The sequence below is a fragment of the Perna viridis genome, chromosome 3 (assembly GCF_037379345.1).
Source record: "Perna viridis isolate PV_CMFRI_1.1 ecotype Kerala chromosome 3, ASM3737934v1, whole genome shotgun sequence".
Lineage (NCBI taxonomy): Eukaryota > Metazoa > Mollusca > Bivalvia > Mytilida > Mytilidae > Perna > Perna viridis.
The window spans coordinates 56,543,939-56,563,631 of NC_142447.1; the positions used below are offsets into that span (position 1 = coordinate 56,543,939).

At 34.6% G+C, this 19,693-nt stretch overlaps 1 protein-coding gene and 1 pseudogene across 6 annotated transcripts; one reads left to right on the top strand and one right to left on the bottom strand.

Annotated features, from left to right (window-relative positions):
• Window positions 1-1,427: 1,427 nt before the first annotated feature.
• On the bottom strand, window positions 1,428-2,986 carry LOC148623014 (uncharacterized; annotated as a pseudogene).
• A 4,073-nt stretch (window positions 2,987-7,059) lies between these two features.
• Window positions 7,060-15,981, top strand: LOC148623015 (uncharacterized). 6 transcript variants are annotated; one of them, XM_088573466.1, is made up of 7 exons: window positions 7,060-7,078; window positions 8,225-8,293; window positions 9,523-10,435; window positions 10,717-10,815; window positions 11,072-11,095; window positions 14,994-15,236; window positions 15,567-15,981. In XM_088573466.1, the coding sequence occupies exons 3-7, from the start codon at window positions 9,605-9,607 to the stop codon at window positions 15,696-15,698; spliced, it is 1,329 nt and encodes a 442-aa protein (XP_088429592.1). In that variant the 5' UTR covers window positions 7,060-7,078; window positions 8,225-8,293; window positions 9,523-9,604; the 3' UTR covers window positions 15,699-15,981. The 6 variants fall into 6 exon arrangements, with proteins under 6 accessions (XP_088429592.1, XP_088429591.1, XP_088429594.1 ...); XM_088573465.1 differs by lacking the exon at window positions 7,060-7,078 and adding an exon at window positions 7,132-7,305; XM_088573468.1 differs by lacking the exon at window positions 7,060-7,078 and adding an exon at window positions 7,132-7,305 and having other exon boundaries at window positions 9,529-10,435.
• Window positions 15,982-19,693: the final 3,712 nt, after the last annotated feature.

Here is a 19,693-nt window from a genome sequence, read left to right on the forward strand (position 1 = left end):
GGTGCTTGATAAGACGGTCCGTTAACTTTTCGACAAGTAACACATTTCCTTATCAGTGTCTCGACAAACTGGCGTATTGAAGGTATCCATATAGTTTGTCTTACATGTGTGATTGTTGAATTTACTCCGGAATGCAGTAACTGTTCATGAGCTTCTTTCACTATAAGTGTCGTTAATAGTTCATTTGGCGGCAGCAAAATTGGATACTTTGCACTTTCCTGCATTGGCGCGTTTTTCATTCGTCCTCTACATTTCATAACGCTGTTTTCATCCATATAAAGCTGTAACTGTCTCAATGTCGGTAAACTTCTAGTTTTGTTTTTGTTTTCTCATCAGTGTATGGTATTCTTCCGGATACGCCTGTATCTGGCAGCATCTAATCTATAATAATGATGACTTCTGAATTTCCTCCGTATTTCAAAGATTCTTGTCTAGTCCTACAATTGTAGATGAAACGCAAAATATAAGCTTTAATGCGTAATAGTTTTTGTTACGATGAGTATTTTCCCACGTCAATGATTTTGTAGATTCCAATGTCTCTGTTCTGATTACACACCATCTTGCTTGTTCCGCAATAGTCGACAAAATTTTACCAATTGTTAGGTTCTGAGTTGGACACTGTGTCCGGTCGATTAGCCATTTAGTCTATTAGTCCATACTAAACTATTCCTGTATTGATTTGCAATAATCCCTCTAGCAAACATATCTTACCACTTGTAAGCTGTTGTTAACTCTTTAATTTAAGCAACTCGATTTGCAATAAATCGCTTTAGAGGTTTACTTTATATAAGCCAATGTAAAATTATTTAGTTATCGGACCAAAAGTCGACTTCGTGTATGATGTCGGTAAATGCAGATTTTACGTGACTTGCCAAACGTAAAGTTAATGTTTTCAGTGGCGCTACTTTAGTCTTTGCCATCACAATTTGGGATTCATTCCCGTTGCATAAGTATGCGACTGTGCCGTAGGCTTTGAAGCTGGCATCCGTAAAAATGTGTTGTCTTCACACTCTCGTGTTCAGTGAAGTAGCTTCTAGGAAAAGTTGATTTCACGGATTCCTGAATATCCTGTGCTAGTTCAATCCAAATCCAAAATCTGAAAATTTTGTGGTAATTGTTCGTCTCATTTGAAACGTTCCTTCCACATTTCCTGGATGAGTAGCTCCGCTCTTATTGAGATTGTACTTAAAAGACCAAATGGGTCGTAATTCTTGTTGACTGTTTTAATACCTCATGTTTCGTAATGCATATCTCTGATGGTGGAACGATAACTGGTTGAGCAAATTGAAGTTGGTCGGTTTCAACATACCATCGTAACCCATGTATTTTTTTAAATTATATTGTTGTCAAGTAGATAGTCAGATTTAGCTTTGTTTCTGAAAATTTGACTATTAGATGTTCCTGGTCGTTAAAGCCTCCTTTTGACATCAGTTTTTTTGCTTGGTCGTAATACTGTAAGGCATCTTTTTTTTCAATTTCCACACCAGAAAGGGGGTTGTAGATAATCCTTTAACAACTGAGTGGCGAGGTATGTAATGAACGGTACCAGCAGTGTGTTCGATTTCTTTGACTTTTTCAATAAATTCTCTACGCTCCTGATCAGTAATAATTGTACCATATCTTTTTAACATTTCCGAATCCCTGCTGAGTTTTCTGATGACTGATTCGGTTCTACGTTTCGTGATGTTAAAGTTCGTAGTTGGTGGTTCATACTACTGTTTCCATGGTAACTTCGCCATGTATTTTTCCTTCTTTAAATTCCAGACAAGATGCTTGGTAATTTCTCATGTATTCTGCGTTTTCTCCATCTATCTCCTTTGAGTTTACGCCTAATGACTCCAGCTTCCAGAATGATTCTATATCAAACTCTTCAACTTTGTGTTGTGTCAAAATGTACATTCCGCAAGTTTGTCGCTGTCTCTGTGTCAGTTTAATAGGGCCTGAAAGTAAGTATCCTACTTTCGATTTCACAGCGGTTGGTCCGTCTCCTCTTATAATCTGATCTTCTATGAAATCCCAATAATAGTCTGCCCCGATAAGCAGTGATATCTGAAATACGTCGTCACATGATACGGGATGGGCTAATTTCACATTCTTCAAATATTTCAGATTGGATATATCGGCTTTTTTGTACTTTTCAACGGTCCAGCAATCGTTGGTACGATCAAAACTTCTATGCCCCTGCTCAGATTCTATGTAGATTAAAGCTTTCAGAAGACGTCCTACTTCTCCTTTCATGGATCCAAATGCGGTCAATTGAATACTCTTAGTGCTAGTAGTCTGCAAATTCATAGATATGGCAAGCTTCTCCGTCGTAAAAGATCTCTTAACCCCCTCATGAAACAATACGTTGGCTTCGGAACGACAATTTTCGTACCATACTGGGGATATAGCAGTTTTGAGTAATAGTTCTGTGTCAGTGTTTGAGTGAAAATTTGCGATCCCCATAGCGTGTTCATTCTCCGTATTTTCTCTAGCTTTCTCGTTTTTCTGATTGTGTGTTTAGTAAATGCACGTTGGTCGTTGTATTGTCAATCTCGAAAAGTATATTGTCGGAAGCACGTGTATTCTTTGTACAATGGCTGCTGTGATGCTTCTTTTGATAATGTCGACATCGGAATTCAGATTTACATTCAGCCGAGTGGTGTGAGACCAAGCAGTTAAAGCACAGTTTCTTGTGTTTTACAATTGACAATCTGTGGTTGTATTCTACGACATTCGAACACTTTGTGGGGTCGTGTAATCCATAGTAATATACACAGGGTTTCTGTTTTATGCTAGTTCTGTTACCATGGTTACCTGATTCTGAATTATTTCTACCAATTTTCTGGATTTTACGAGTTTCATTTCTCGCGTTCGTTAAAAACGAAGCTGTGGGTTGATAGCTCTCCATTGAATCGGTGCACTTACCCGCTTCCAATATGTTGATCTCCTTTAGGAAACCACGGCGTAAATCGTCTGGTTGCCTGCCAGTTAACTGTCCCATTTTCTCTTGCTAGATTTTTGCCCACTACACCGGGAAGTTTCTTCAATATAATAGGTATCAATAATGCTCCAAAACTATCTTCTGATTGACATAAGCATCTAAAAATCTAATGTATGGTTCTAACTTATCATCATAATTGCGTATACTAACTACGTTGTTTTGTGGTGCTGGTAGGTCGATCAATGCCTGCATTTATGCGTTGGTAATTTTATTGGATTGACCGAAACGCTCTCTCAAAAGATTTAATGCCTGCGTAGAATTAGTGTTTGTAAGTGCAAATCCGTGTATTGTTTGTAATTCCTGACCTGTTAACTGTGCTCTTAAATGACTAAACTTTTGTACATCTGACAGGGTCGGATTACCGTGAACGGTGGACTCGAATGATTCCCAGAATGTTTGCCAAGTTAGTATGTTGCTGTTCAAGTGTCTAGCTTCGGAAGGCGGGAATGTGTGATATTGACTGATGAAAATGAGGGCGCTATCTGGTGGACGTACATATTTGATGCGAAGTTTCTGTCTGTGTTTGGTAAACTAACTGACGAATTTCTTGGAATAATTGAAGACTGTTGGTAATTTTTTCTATAATGATTAATTTTAGTGACTAACATTAGATGATCTCTTTCAATTATCTCTTCTTCCATGTTGTCTTCACTTGTAGCTTCTATAATCTTCTCATTCGGGTTACATATACAATATAGGTACATAAATTATTGAAGATATGTGATGAGACGACGGAACGGGTAGATAATGCGAGGCTCCGCCGAGCTATTTCCCCCGTTCCAAGCCGAATACACATATCTTCAATAATTTTCGACAATGTACCTATATTGTATATTTTGCCCCGTGCAGGTCCGGGTGTCAAAAGAATAGCCCTGCAGCAGAGCTAAGCCTGTCGTAAAAGGCGACTAAATAGTGCTCAGAATCCTAGCCGGGGGCTAGGGCGCTCTGCCCACAGAACAACTGGGATGCGTGCCTCAGGTGGTGGAATGGGGTACCCCTGGCGTGTTACATGCTCTGATTCATCATCTTGGGGTTTAGGCAGTAATAAATCCAAGAGCATAACAGTTTCCTGGTCATTTGTCACTTCAAGATTTTTATCATATTGTAATGCTTCAATTTCTTTAAGTGGGGACCAGTTTATGTTAAATTGTGACGGACACTGGCTCCGGGTCCGACATGACTGAAATGACAGGGGAAGTCGTCTGCAAACTGATAATGAATCAAATCTGAACGAGAATCTTTTATTTCATTCAGCTAAAAAAAAGTGAAAACGAAACAAAACAGCGAAAAAAAGATTAACCGGATACGCAATCGCAATTTGTTTACATTGTATCTATGGTGGCGGCCATGATTAATTTATGTATACCAGAAAAAGGTAGTTCCGCCGATCACGTGAATGGGAGGAGCCAGAAAGTCGATAACCTGCTAATGTACGGATGCAGCAAAAAAAATAACCGTATACCTTTATTCGTTTAACGAATAACCTCATTGCAGGATAAATAATGTTCTTTGTTTCTGCAATATTGACTATATCAGCAAAGATATCTCCTCACAGTCGATTTCCATAGTTTCCATCGCATCTTCCAACTATTGCAGTATTGTAGTTGTTCCAGCTCAGTGTCCTGCTCTGATAGACTTAAGTTCACCGATATACATCTCCTTATCCTATGGGCACGGCATCAAATATAAGGAATTATAAAGACGAAGGCGAATTACGTTAGCTTCGTATGCATTCGACATTACAAAGACGTCATAGACGTATTACATGTTTCAGTTACAAAACGTTCTACATAACGTTCCTGCGTTGTGTTCCCACTACAATTACAATACAGGACACAGGGAGACAGGTTCTAAAAACACTCTGAAGGCATTTCCAACATTTTACAGTGCCTTGGGTACTTTTTGAACTTACCGAATTCAACAATATATGCTCTTTTTCAGCAATTTTTGTCAAACAAAGAATGATACCTTTACTTACATAGTTGATAGGGCATGGTTTGCAAGGTGGGCGATTCAGGCTCTTTGAAAGCCCCTTGTTTTCTTAAATCGTGGTTTTGTTTACCTTTTGGCATATGTTGTCAGGGACAGATACTGGGGACAAAAACAAAAGTAAAAGTAAAAGGCCGAAAGAAGCGAGGCAAGAATATTTCATTGCATTTTTTCCTCCAATTTTCGGGCGGACCTCTGCCTGTTTTTCACATGATTTTCCTACTCAAGGTCAGATACTGTTGTGATACCTTAATGATTACCTGGTGACAAATACTTGAGAATGCGGTCATGATGAACATGACTTTTCTCGGCGAGGGTTTTCCTTCTTGTGATGGTAAAATCATGGCACTTATTTGTATGGAATTTCGTCTTCCAGTTCTCTTCCAGTATATCTAGATTTATCTATATCTTCTTGAAGTGCATTATATTTAGAAATGACAGCGAGCTATGCTTAAGTGTCGTCTACAGAAAACGCCACGATGTACAATTTATATCCTATTGGATATTATTTATGTAAGAGTAATCAAGGGAACCAAGGTTATAGCGGTAATCAAAAGAATTTAATCCAGGGACAAGGGCCAAACATGGAAAACAGACATACACAAATATGAAATGACTGTTCTCATTATTGATCATTGAGGCGCACCAGACTCCATCAATGGAATTCTCCTGCTACCACTGATTGTTGAGTTTGGGTTGGTAGAAGCGTTTAATCAATTGGCTGGTTTTACCTGGAATCCAAGTTCATGGAAAACCATATCAAATGCCTTGGAGAAAGCTTATAGTGATAGTCGATGTAATGTGTTATGCATAGGTCCGATATTGACATTACAATTTCATCATGGTCGGGGTTAACACAGTCATCAACGTTTAAAATGTCGCGGAAAGTTTTACGCGAGGGCGAGTACAATGGCAATGTATCTGTTATTTGAAAAAACGAGCGACTATCGGTTTCGGGCAATCCCATTTGTCGAGGGCTGCTTCATTCCCCAATCATTGTAATTTGCCAAAATATATGTGGCAAATAGTCCTGAGTTCTTGATATACAAAACGTCCCACTACAAGGCCAGATCCAGACACTTGAACAGTGCCAGCTGAGGTTTCTCAGGAAAAGGGGGTGCTAGGACATTATTCGCCAGTTTTTGTTAATTTTCCAATTAAAAGGGGGTGCAAACCCCCTGCACCCCTCTATATCCGCCACTGCACTACTTAAATTGTTCTCTCCCCCGAATACCACTAAAAGTTAGGATCTGCACTGAATATCGATGAACTTGTGTGACGCTCTTAATTATTCTCTCCCCAATCACCAAGTGTAGATTTTCTTTTTATTATTATTTGTCTGAGATCATTAGCTTCTTCGCTATCTTAAATGTCACCTGTCGTAAATGTGTTCTACTTTAGCGTCATGCTTTTTTCAGCGTCTATAAAATTGCTTATCCAAAGTAAGCTAATTTAGTGTAAAGCTTATCTTTTCCAATTTCTTCATTTCTTCACCCAAGGAGCTTACGTTAAATAATGAACACAACTTAACAACATTTTATGCAAAATTAAATATGAAACACGAACGGGCGGACAACGATTTTTAAAACATATACCCTCTGTTATTCCTTAAATGTAAGTTGAATTTTGTTAAAACCTACTGAGATTATTTTCGTTGATATACGAAAATCAGGATAAACGCTAAACATTATGACCAAATGAGTAGAACATTCTTGTATGGACCATCGTGAAGGTTTAGTTTATTCATTGTATCATGTATGAGGCCTTAATTTTAAACCAAATATTTAAAATCCCAATAGGAACAATATGGGCTTCTGGTAGATAAATGTTTTGGGTTTAATCTTTTGAAAAAAATATTTTCAAATTATATTCCATAATAAATCTAAAGAATGGAATTGATTTAAAATCAATCACTTCCATAAACACAAAAACTTGCGATAAAATCCAAATGTTCTACGTAATCCACGAGGCACGGTATCTGTCATGTTCATACTAAAGGTAGAACTTTAAAAACATTGAATTTTATTTTTGTCAATCAGATAATGGGAATAATCGTTGCTTCACAGATAAGAGGGGTCCGTTAAGACCCGCTGAAACATAACGGTAAACAAAATCTTTTTAAAAATCTTGTAAAGAAATTTAAATTGTGTATTTATAAACGACACAGGTATATTACTTTGTGTACATAATGAACACGATGGTATATATGGAAAGATTGACATTTTGATATGAAATACCAAGTGTCAAATTACTAATATCCGATTTCTTACATGTACGGTTATAGACGTCTGTGAATTTGGATTAGGTTATTGTAGACAATAAATATATAAGTAAGTATATGTAGTATAAGTAATCAATAGTCGCTCAATCTGTTTTTATGCTATAATATATAAATATACATGTATACTTTACTACTCCATTTCAAGGTGGATCGAAACCCATATTTTGTTAAACTCTCGTGTTTTATGAAGGTAGTATCGATATATCACTCACAATTCAATTGATTCTTTGGCTCGTCGACTGAAAACGCGGATTATAAGATTGAATCTTTACATAGTGTCTGCCGTATTGATAGTAACTGTCTTTTCAAATACAAAAAGTTCTATCATGTTTGTTTAGGATACAAAAAGGTTCGAATCATAACGAAATAATTTCCTTGTCGTCGTACGTAAACTTTAAAGACACGTATTGGGAAAAGAGAGAGAATAAGTAGACCAAACAAATTTAACATAAAACAGACAATACAACTGAAAGAAAAATTCCAAACATACAAATCACAGAACAAAACGAATAACTAGAGGGTCGACCAATTATTTATAGCAATTTTTAGAAAATACTTCTCTGTGGTGCCTGAAAAACAAATTAAATAAAATGTTTAAGTAAGGCACTTTTGTTTTCTATTATTCTAAAACAAGTTAAATAAAATCTTTTTTTTTCAATAGAAATTAATAGAGGAAGTAGTTATCAGCTATTTTAACGTGCTAATATTATGTACATGTATACTAATCTTCTTAGTGTGGGTTTAAATTGGTGTTAACTCGAATAAAACCTCAATCACAACACAGGTCATTTTTTAAATCATTCAAAGATTTGATCTTTTAATATCACGCATAGAGACGAGAACACATTAAGAACGGAATATAATGGTTTCCTGGGTTTAATACTGTTAACCATGTTGAACATAATTTGAGTGTATATGAATGTTTTACCTTCTGGAGTCAATCATGTTTTTTGATTTACAATTTAAAGTGTAATGGAGTGCAGTTGACATCCATAATAAGAGAGAGCATACCTCTACGTTATGACACCGATATAGAGGTGAGTTTATACTGTTGTACTTGAACATGCAAATGTCGTTTGAACTGAAATCCCAAGACTCGTAAGTGAAATGGAGATGTTAAGCGTTTGAATGGGTAAATCAATAAAGATATAAATGGTATCATAACATTCAAAAGACTTAGTACTTGTTCTTCATGGGGTATCAACCGACAATAAATACATTTAATTCATCGGATTAATGGTGATGTAATTTTTTTGTAGACTAAAGTCTTGTTCTATCTTGTAAGAGATATGTTACACTACCTAATACATTTCACAAATTAAGACTTCAGTGACATTTTTTTTTATTTATATTATCTCTTTTATTTTCATTTGAGAATTTGTTTTTATTGTACACTTAATTCCTTTTTTAAAAGAACCTTTTCCGAGTACAAACTTTAATATGTGTAATTATCACCAGTACAATGTAGGGTATAAATCGAGGATAATAATTTCGATAGTTTCTGTTTTCTTTCTTTTGACTTGATTCCATTTACCTCTGAAAATTGTTGATAAAATAAAATCAAATAGCTTTAAAGCGTTAACAAATACTTCACCGGTAAATGCATTAACGAAACTTATTATGATAAAACAACGATGTTTACAGAGTTCCACTGGGAGAGTTCCGAATCAATGCTAGATAATCTAGTCACCAGACAACTGATGGATATTACTCTGATATCCATCTATACACCCTGAAGTTACACGTAATCAATCAAATTAGTTAAATCAATCATTAGTTTAAAAGTTAGATGATTAAGCTTTTTATTCTATTCCGGTAAAATCATATTTATGCACGGTTTTATAAAATTTTAATTTTAATTCTTGGGCATCTTATTAAATGTATATCTTTTGTTTTATAAACCGAAACTGTTGAAAAGAACATTAACAAATCAGCGAAACCTGCTGACATGGAAGTGAATAAACAACAAGTAAGAGAAAAAAGCTAAAGACTGGGATGTATTATAAGCTTAGAATAGGACCGACTTACTACAATGTACTCTAGTCCTCCTTTCCCACAATGTTTCGAGGCTCTTAAATGACTGAAGTTATGTGAATCACAAGTCAATATTTTAACCATATAGTTAAAATTAATTAATTCCTTTTCCATTATACGTTTTATTGGATTATAGCTTTTTAATTGTTCAATTAATGGTTGTAGTCATTAGCCATATCTAAAATAAACATTCTCAGCTAAAAAGTAGCAATGATTTTCATATTTTTTTAAGTCACAGGCAAGACAGGAGACCGTGTATTTTGGCTATTTATCCATTACTCCTCATGTAGTGCAAATAAAACTTAATACAAAAAATGAATCAATTCAAATTTGATGCTGGTGATTCTGCCAAGAAGACATTCGACTTCCGAATGTCCAAGAAAGTTGCCGAATTGACTCAAGTTGTCCACATGCTATTCACACGGAATCACGAGAAAGAAGTGGAAATTGAGGCCATGAAGGAGGCGTATGAATATGAAATCACACTGGTACAGGAAGACGCTCAGAACAGAATAGACAACCTAGAACAGAAGCGAATTGAGTTAGAACTCGAATTAGATAAAGAAAGAAAAGCAGGACACGACCGTGTTAAGTCAGCCGTGAAAAGCGAAGCAACAAATAAAGAGGAAGAATGGAAAACAAAATTGGCAGCATGTGAGAAAAAACTTATTGAAGAAAAATCAGAATGTCAGAACCTTAGAGACCTCCTAATTAATGCACAGAGAGACATTGAAAAATTAAGGCAAGGTGTTGCCGATCAGCTTGCAAGCAAAAACGAGGAAATTCTTAGGAAAAATCAGGAATTAGAGAAATTACGGAAAATAGTAGCGAACTTAGAAAGGACACAAATTGAAACAGAAAGTCATTACAAGGAAATAATACGTGATCTAGAAAAGACTAATGAAAAACTAGAGAAGGAATTAAAACAATTACAAGCATTATTGGAAGAAACACACAGACACAAAATGAAACTTGAAGAAAAGAATACAAAATTGGAAACGGACTTGAAAAATTTGCGAAAGGATTTTAGCAGAAAAGTTGCTGAGGTAGTGGCTAGTCAGAAAATGCAACATCAACAACAGCTTCAGCAAGTACAACAGTCCCAACAATCAGCTCCTGCTAGATTGTCACCAGGTGCATTTACAGTAAGTAATCAGTTAAAAATTACAACAATATAAAGCAAAATATTACAGTAAAATGCATAGTCTAGCGCATGTTGTCACGTGCATGTGTTTATAGATCTCATCTTCTCATCACACGTTTTTTTTTTGGTTTAGAAAAAGGTTTATTTACTTCAAAACTATAATGAATGTTAAAATACATGTATACACTGTTTACACGATAATAATTTAAACATTATCAGGAATTCTATTACATTTCCCAATTTCGTCCGTAAAACTATATATATATATATATATACATCAAGGTTGATAAAGGGAGACGTGGGTCACCTGTGCCAACTAACTCGGCAAACAGGAAGAGTAGTAGAGATCTGAAAAAGGTTACTCATCCAAAACGAGACGAGGTATCTCTTGAGTTTTACTCCTCACAAAACCTAAGCTTCCTCACAATTTCACGTCATGGTATATTAAAATAATCACACAATTATTATTCATTATTTCGTGTGCTTATATTACACAATTACATGAATTTGTAAATTACTCTTAAAAGTGCAGTAAATGCACCAAAACATATGACACTTTCACGTATCATTTTTATTTATATTTTATTATTAACCAAATGTACCATTAATCCCACAATTTGCGTGGATGTGTTTTCAGTCACGACAATGCTGTAGTGATAAGGTAAAGAAGTTTGTTTACGGTGATACCTACGCTGGTTGACACCACGTGTCTGAGGGAACAATGCCTTTACCACTGGTGTATATCTATACGTGGTTCACTCGAAGTAAAATGACTTACAAGTGAACTTATATATATATATGATAAAGTCATGAAACTTTTAGTTGATCAACCAATTTAATATTTAAAATTCATTATTCAGACATGAACAATAGAAATGTCCCTTAACTGTGGAGGATTTCGTCAACTTGAATTGCTGATTAATTTATTTACTTTAATTCGTATCCGGGTCGAGTTTTATTGCATCAAGGTACTCATGACTTTTTCATTGACAAAACGACATCTTAATCATACCACCACCTGTTCTTTGGTGATGGTTGTCTTTAACAAAACGTTTCAAAGACTCAGTAAGCAGATCTTCTTGTTGAAAATCTGTCTCTTCTTTGCACTCTGAAATTATCCAAAAACACTTAAAAAATTCTGGAAAGACTTTACAGATTTCTAATGTGCTGAAAACGTATACAGCTTCAATAATTTATAGTAATTAGATTATATATTTATTTCGTTGTGCAAAATAGCTTGAACATTATGACATTGAACAATTTACACCCAGCAGTTTAATTTGAGTTTGTAAAACTTTGAAACGTTTTAGTTGTTATTTCACTCTTTACGCCTCTTCTTTTGTAAATTCGTGAATAATGATATAAAGCAATGCACACACATTTTTTTGCTTGTAACTTGAAGGTTGAACGCTCAAAATTACATGAGCATCGAAACAAGGTAAGAGACGCATGTTAAGCATGCATAAATGGTTATTTTTTGGGGGGTAGATAATAAGATGGTCTTTTTCATTTGATAGTTGATAAGTGATTGAACCCATTTATTTATTACAGTAGATCGGCTAGTATGTATAAGTTTTGGGAACATTTAATGTATTGCTTTATAACTTGCATGAAGTCAATTAGTAGTGCATACAACATATCAAATCCTCTATGTAATATCCATAATGTTACCCTGTCGTTACATTTCAGTTCGTAAGGTGGTGGACCTAGAAAATATATATATATATATATATATATTACACAGCTGCTGATCTTCTTTGGGATGCACTACACTGCTACATTCAGTCATACTTTTCGTACATGAAAATAATCCGTTTTGTTAAGTTTATAAATTAGATGTTTTCAGAAGTGACCGAACTGTTGATACCAAAATAAAACGAAATAAAAATAAACAAATGTTTTACTTAAAATTTGTTACAACTATTTCCGGTTTTTACCTGCCTAATTTTTAAGTTGATTACTGGAGAAAACAGCGACTGTAACTCAGTTTTTCACCATCATAGTTTTCTATTTAGACTTTTAAACCTCTTTTGACATTTTTTTTTATTATATATACTTTATATCTTCGATTATTACCATTAGTCTATTTATGGAAGGCCGCAATTGTCTTTTGTTGATGGTTTTCTATATACGCAGTACATTTCTCGTTATACACAGTACATTTTATGGTATACATAGTGTATTTCACATTATACGTGGTCGTGGATTCATTATACGCGGTGCATATAACTTTATGTGCAATATAACTGTCATTATACGTGGTGCGTTTTTCATTTTATGCAGTACAAAACTGGGTATACGCAGTACTTTTCACATTATACGTGGTACATATATCGTTATACGCAGTGCATTTTGCAATATACGCTGTACATTTCATGTTATACGCAGTACATTTTCTAACATGAGCAGTAGATTTCACAGTATGAGGAAAGACATTATACGCAGTATTTTATGCCTTATTTGCAGTAGTTTCAACTTTATACATAGTACTTTGTTTTATATATGCAGTGGAAAATTCACTAGATATACGCAGTGCATTTGTCATTATACGTGGTTCTTTCGACAGTATACGCAGTAGATATTTCGTTATGATGATGATCATTTATTCTCGTTACTTTCCGTAAATGTACAACTACAAACGAAGTGAATCCAAAAAAGCGTTTTTTTACTTAGACGAAATTCATACGCACCGTAACCAATGGACTCCAACATGCAGACGAACGTCTCTGTAACTTCTATTTTAACCAAACTGAACCTAACAAGCCTAGCTCCAAAATGCACAGAGGAGAAAATCTCACCAGATATTGTTTGAAAACTTTCGAGACAGGATTTTCATGACTTAGGAGTCACTGACAGAAACATAATTATGAAATTAAGAACCGAATGCATTACGTTTGGCGGGCGTCAACCAGACAGAATCGACAAGCACTTCGAAATACCAAAAGTTACGCTGGAAAGTCTTTTAGAATTAAAGTTTTCCATTATTGATATCAGCCGCCGCATGTTATGCGTTTCTGAAAGCACTATATACAGACGGATGCAACAAGTTTGGTCTTAGTAAGAGACTTTTTTCTGTCGTAGAAGATGAAATACTTGATAAATGTGTAAAAAATGTTACAAATGAATTTCCTCATTGTGGTGAGACTATGCTAAGGGAACTTCTACTTCAGCGACATGGCTTACAGGTAATGACAACAAAAAAAGGCCTTAGGAGCTAGACCTGGTATTATACATGTACAAAACCTCTGTTGTTTTTCCTACAGTTGGCTACAAATTTCACAGCAAATGTTTATCCTTTCTTTGTATTACAAATATTATTCAAATTATGCATGAAGATGCCGTTTTCGACCTAAATATGACATAATTATTTACAAATGAGAAACAAAAAATAAAAAGAAAATGAAAAGTGATAGAACCGGTTTATTTCGCAATTAGAGCCATTTTCCAAATGTCAACATACACAATCTCACAGCTTAGGTTAGGTTCAATTTGGTTAAAATAAAATATACAGAGACGTTCGTCTGCATGTTGGAGTCCATTGGTTACGGTGCGTATGAATTTCGTCTAAGTAAAAAAACGCTTTTTTGGATTCACTTCGTTTGTAGTTGTACATTTACGGAAAGTAACGATAATAAATGATCATCATCATAACGAAATATCTACTGCGCATAATGTCGAAAGAACCACGTATAATGACAAATGCACTGCGTAGTATATCTAGTGAATTTTCCACTGCATATATAAAACAAAGTACTATGTATAAAGTTGAAACTACTGCAAATAAGGCGTAAAATACTGCGTATAATGTCTTTCCTCATACTGTGAAATCTACTGCTCATATTAGAAAATGTACTGCGTATAACATGAAATGTACAGCGTATATTGCAAAATGCACTGCGTATAACGATATATGTACTACGTATAATGTAAAAAGTACTGCATATGCCCAGTTTTGTACTGCATATAATGAAAAACGCACCACGTATAATGACAGTTATACTGCACATAAAGTTACATGCACCGCGTATAATGAATCCACGACCACGTATAATGTGAAATACACTATGTATACCATAAAATGTACTGTGAATAACGAGAAATGTATTGCGTATATAGAAAACCATCAACAAAAGACAGTTGCGGCGTTCCATGTCTATTACTAGTTCTATCCCTTAATTGAACGACTGGAACTTAATCAAATTTGTCACTACAACCATTTCATGTGATGTGCTTGTACTAAATCATTGTACATTGATAGCAAGAACAACTTTTTGTGATCTAATTATCCGTTTTGTCAAATAAACTTGTCTGATTTTTATATATATTTTATGGAACTAAACATTAATTTTTCTTTTATTTTCAAGTTGTTTTTTTAATGAATATAGGTTAATCACATCATCGATAACTTAAACTATATCCTTTTTATAAAAATGATCTTGTATTTTAAGTCTCTTTTTATTAGTATTAATTAAGATTTAGAAATACCATTTGCCACACTACCGAATGATAATAATAGTTTATTTTTTTATTATCTTACCTGTAAATGTCTACATTTTCAGGACTACAACGACGAATTAGAAAAGCTTCGAAGAGAAGTTCAACGGTACCGAATGGAACTCAGTAACCGTGATAGCAACTTCAACCGGGTGTTTTCTACTCAACAGCCATTGACTGTAGATCCAAAAGCTGGGAGAATTGGAATGAGTTCTCAGCAAGTAATAGCTGCACATAGGAGTAGTGAACCACTTCTTTCAAAAGAAAAATCATTCTCGTATGCATTTGTTCAGTCATTAGATGATTCGGTAAGAACTTGCCAAAATTTGCATCTTTGCTTGAAATGAATATTATTCATCAGACATGAGGGTTGAATTTTGTGCAAAATCCAGGATTATTCTTTAATGTATTTTGGTATATTATTTGCACTTCATGCAAGTTTGAATATTTCTATTTACGGAATATTGCTTTGTGATATTTTATTTTGATCATTTTCAGAACAGTTTGAATATTTTGTACAGTGAATTTTGTCCCGATGGATACCTGTCATAGAAATAGGAAATATACTTCTTATACACATGAAATGAATTTTCAAAACTATTTTTGTTTTTTTTTTTTTGTTTTTTTTTTTTTTTTAGAAAAGGCCACCGAGTTCAAGAGTTTCGTCGGCGGGGTCCAGACTACCTGTATTAACACAAGAACAAAAGAACAGACTTACAAAACTGATGCGACCGAAACCATTATCAAAGGAGGTTTTATACAGCAAATAGAATTAGGCTAAAACCAAGAAAGTCACTCGTGCAATTCAACAAGAACAAAGACAGACACGTTGATTTAGCTTTGATACTGCATTATCTCAGTGAATCAAGACTGGACTGTGGAACATTTGGAACAAGATTGTTCTATAAAAGAATACAAAAAAAAAAAACAAGAGAATCAACTTTTATTTAAAATATAAAGAGTAGTTGTGGTAGAAGGATTTCGTTTTATAGAGTCATTTCATATAAACAACCATGCATTCTTTCATAAAAGTAAATTTTATTTTTAAATCTATCAGTTTTTTTTTGTAATTGCCATGATAATTCTGAAAGGTGTTGCAGAGGAAATATCGACTAAACCTTGACAAACGTAATTCAACTGTTTTCTTGTTTCCAAAGAGTCTAAAAAAAATCCGTCATTACATTCATTAATACGGTAGATGTCGTGAACATTATATCAAGGTGTCGATTTAATGTCATGTAATGTCATACTTTCGTGTTACATTTGCTTCAAACTCGATTAACTGTATACTGTTTTCGATGAAATTCAATAACAAAGCAAAGGCACAATTACAACATATGTTTCCATTGGTTTGAAAACCTATGGAAACATATATTAGGACCAATATGGAAATTTTCATTATTGTGCATATCAAAATACTAAAAACCATATAATTTCCAAAATCATATGAAAACCATACTTTTTTTCTGATACAATATCCTATAGAGAACTTATAATTACAATATGATTTTAATATAGTTGTGTTTTATAAATGAAGCCTTAAGTCCTCAACATATGTTTTTGATTTGTTTTTCATGGTAGCCTATTTTCTATTTAACTTGAAACAGATATTTCTGAAATTTGCACCAAAAAAAAAACACAATAAAACTGATCATTTTATCAATTTACTTTAATCATCAATCTGCTTAATTTTCTAAATAATGAGTAAAAACTTATAAAAATGTCAAAAATGATACTTTCAAGAACCATAATTCCAAGAAGAGTCAACATATGTTTCTGAAATTTGTACCAAGAGTAATCAAGGGAACCAAGATTCTAACTGAAATCAAAAGAATGTAACCCAGAGACAAAGACCAGACATGGAAAACAGAGAGTCACAACAAAGAACATAAAGTAATTTAAATAATATCTACAAAGTAACAAAAGTAAATGAGCAACTCGGACTCCACTAAAAACTGGGAACATGACCAGATGCCCCATTAGGGTAAGCGTCCTCTGCTTTTCAAGAAACACCCGCCGAGTTGCTCATAAAAAGTAAGTCCGGTGTAGACGAAAGAGGAAAGGAAAACTATGACACGTTGAACACATCAGTTGTCATGGTGCAGATGGATACACAGTAACGATCCATGAGTTCATGATGACGACCATGAACTTCTGTAGTGATGACTTCAATCTTGTGGCAACATAAACCTGTTTCAGAAGCCTAATTGCAAGAAGTCTAGCGCAATACAAAAAGTCTGTGTAGTTACGGCAAGCCGTGGCATAACGTATGAGTTGTGATATGAAAACTCCATACGCAGGTGTTGAAGGGATATTGCCAGAAATATAAGGAAAGTTAACAATTCTGAATGAAAAGTCATCACGTTTGTCGTAAAGTTTGGTCAATAGTTTTCCTTTACCATCAATCTCTATAGTGTTTAGACATTAAAATACTACATATTTTAACATTTTACTTTAATCATCAATCTGCTTTCGTTTTCTAAAAACCTGGTGAAAACCTCAAAAATGACATTTCCAAGAACCAAAATTCCAAGATAGGTCGAACGATTTTTTTCCTGAAAATTGAATTTAAAAATAGATAATAACATTTTATCAATATACAACTATCATCTATCCGTTTTCGTTTTTTAAATAATAGACAAAAACTGATAAAAAATGTTATCAGTTCAAACAAGTACTATCTTTAAAAAAAGAAAGCCGACGCAGTGATTTTTTTCCTTTTACTAATAATTTTCTACATTTCATTCAGGAAATAACACATGGCACGCATCCTCAATTTTTTTTCGCTACAATTTTTTTTCGAACGCCACTAAGTTTTCAGTATTTGGCCAATTGGGAAACATTTTCTACATTTCATTCAGGAGATAACACACGGCACGGAATCTCAATTTTCGAAACAGTTTTTTTTTCGAACACCACTAAGTTATCAGTATTTGGCCAATTGGGAAACAGAACTGGGATCAGGTGACTTGCGTTTCCATGGAAGAGCGTCCTTAGGATTAAAGGGTAATAGGTGATACTATACCGACTGCGTCGGAAAAAAAAGAATACTTTCAAGGGCCAAAGGTCAACATATTTTCTGAATTTGCAGCAATAATAGATATTGAAATACTGAACTTTTTATCATTTTACATTAATATTCAATCTGCTTTCGTTTTCTAAATAATAGACAAAAACTGCCAAAAAGGGGTTAAGTAAACCAAAAAAAAAAGAGGACAATATCTTCAAAACTAGCAAACTTATTATCATTTTGAAATATTCATGGTAGATACACCTCTTCGAGCCACAGAGCCTTAGACGCCTCAGATTTCTTCTTTCTCTTATAGCTTTTGAGATATAAACAAAAATATATTGTGATGCCCATGTGTTTCATTTTTAGTAACAGCGGCCATGTTGTTTTGACGAGGGACCATTAGGAATGCCATTGTGGGAGTAGACATGCCAAGGATGATTGTCATTAAGTTTGATCAAATTCTGTTCAGTGGTTTCTGAGGAGAAGATTTTTAAAGAAAAGTTAACGACGAACGACGACGGCGGACGCAAAGTGACGACAAAAGCTCACATGGCCTTTTTATAACAAGTGAGCTGAAAAGTAGTCCGAATTTCCTCTGACCGTGCAACCCTCCTCTTTTTTATTTGGATATTGATATGTCGGGTTGGGGTCAGAACGATGTGCCATACAAAAAGTTGGAGATTTAGCGGTACCGCGGAGTATCGCCCTTCAACCGCTTGTAACGAATTTCAAGTTGAAATTGTGCATGTCACACCTAATAGAGAGTAGGCGGAACGGAAGGGCAGCAGGCACGTAATTTTTCAGCGGAATTTTGAAATATTCTGTTAGATTCGAACGGCGGAAGAAAAACGTCAGCCCAAGCCCACCCATGGGTCTTCAATAAATGACGAGGAAACCCTCACACCACAGGGCAGGCTGCAGCTGATCCCAAACAACATTATACACAGGCACAGCAAAATGGTTGCCCCAATATACTCTAGCAACATAAAAGTAAACTGAAAGTGAAAATGAAACAATAAACTTTGGCGTGATCAAAACCCTTCCCTTTTCAAATCTGGACACTGGAAAAAATATTACAAAATTAAACACACTTAAAAATCAATTCAAAAATGAAATCTGACTGGGATTAATTTTGGAGGAGACAAAGGGGTAATAAAAGAAACATTTTCTGACTAAAAGTAAATATATGTGGATTTCTTTGAAATTTGTACCACAAGGTACAATACCATAGAAGTTAGTCTGGGATTGATGTTTTAGGTTATGTTCCTAACCGCATGAAAATACTAGTAATAGGTTATAAGGACGCTAGAGTATTGTTTATTTTCCTTTCCATTCTGAAGAAACCATAGGCATAAATCGATACCTCATAAAGAACGAAAGACGGGAGTAGTCAAGGTGTCTAATATATACATGTATATATCTTCACGACAGCTCAATATACCTTTGTAGTTTATTGCTCTGTGGTGTCAAAGTCAGGGTCCTTGTTCTTGGTAAATATACTTCTGTATGAATTAAGAATCATCCAAATTTCCCCCATACCTCTTTCTCATCAGATATATAAAATGAAACAGAAGTGCTATGATACCTATTTACTAAAAACTATCAAAACATTTATGTACATTGGAATAACTGGAGACTAGAAGCTGCATAACAAAGTAAAAACAAACACGAGTTATCCCCCTTTTCCCACGAACTAAACAAAGATCAAAACTTGGGGGATGAGATAAAAATGAGTATGAAAATATACACTTT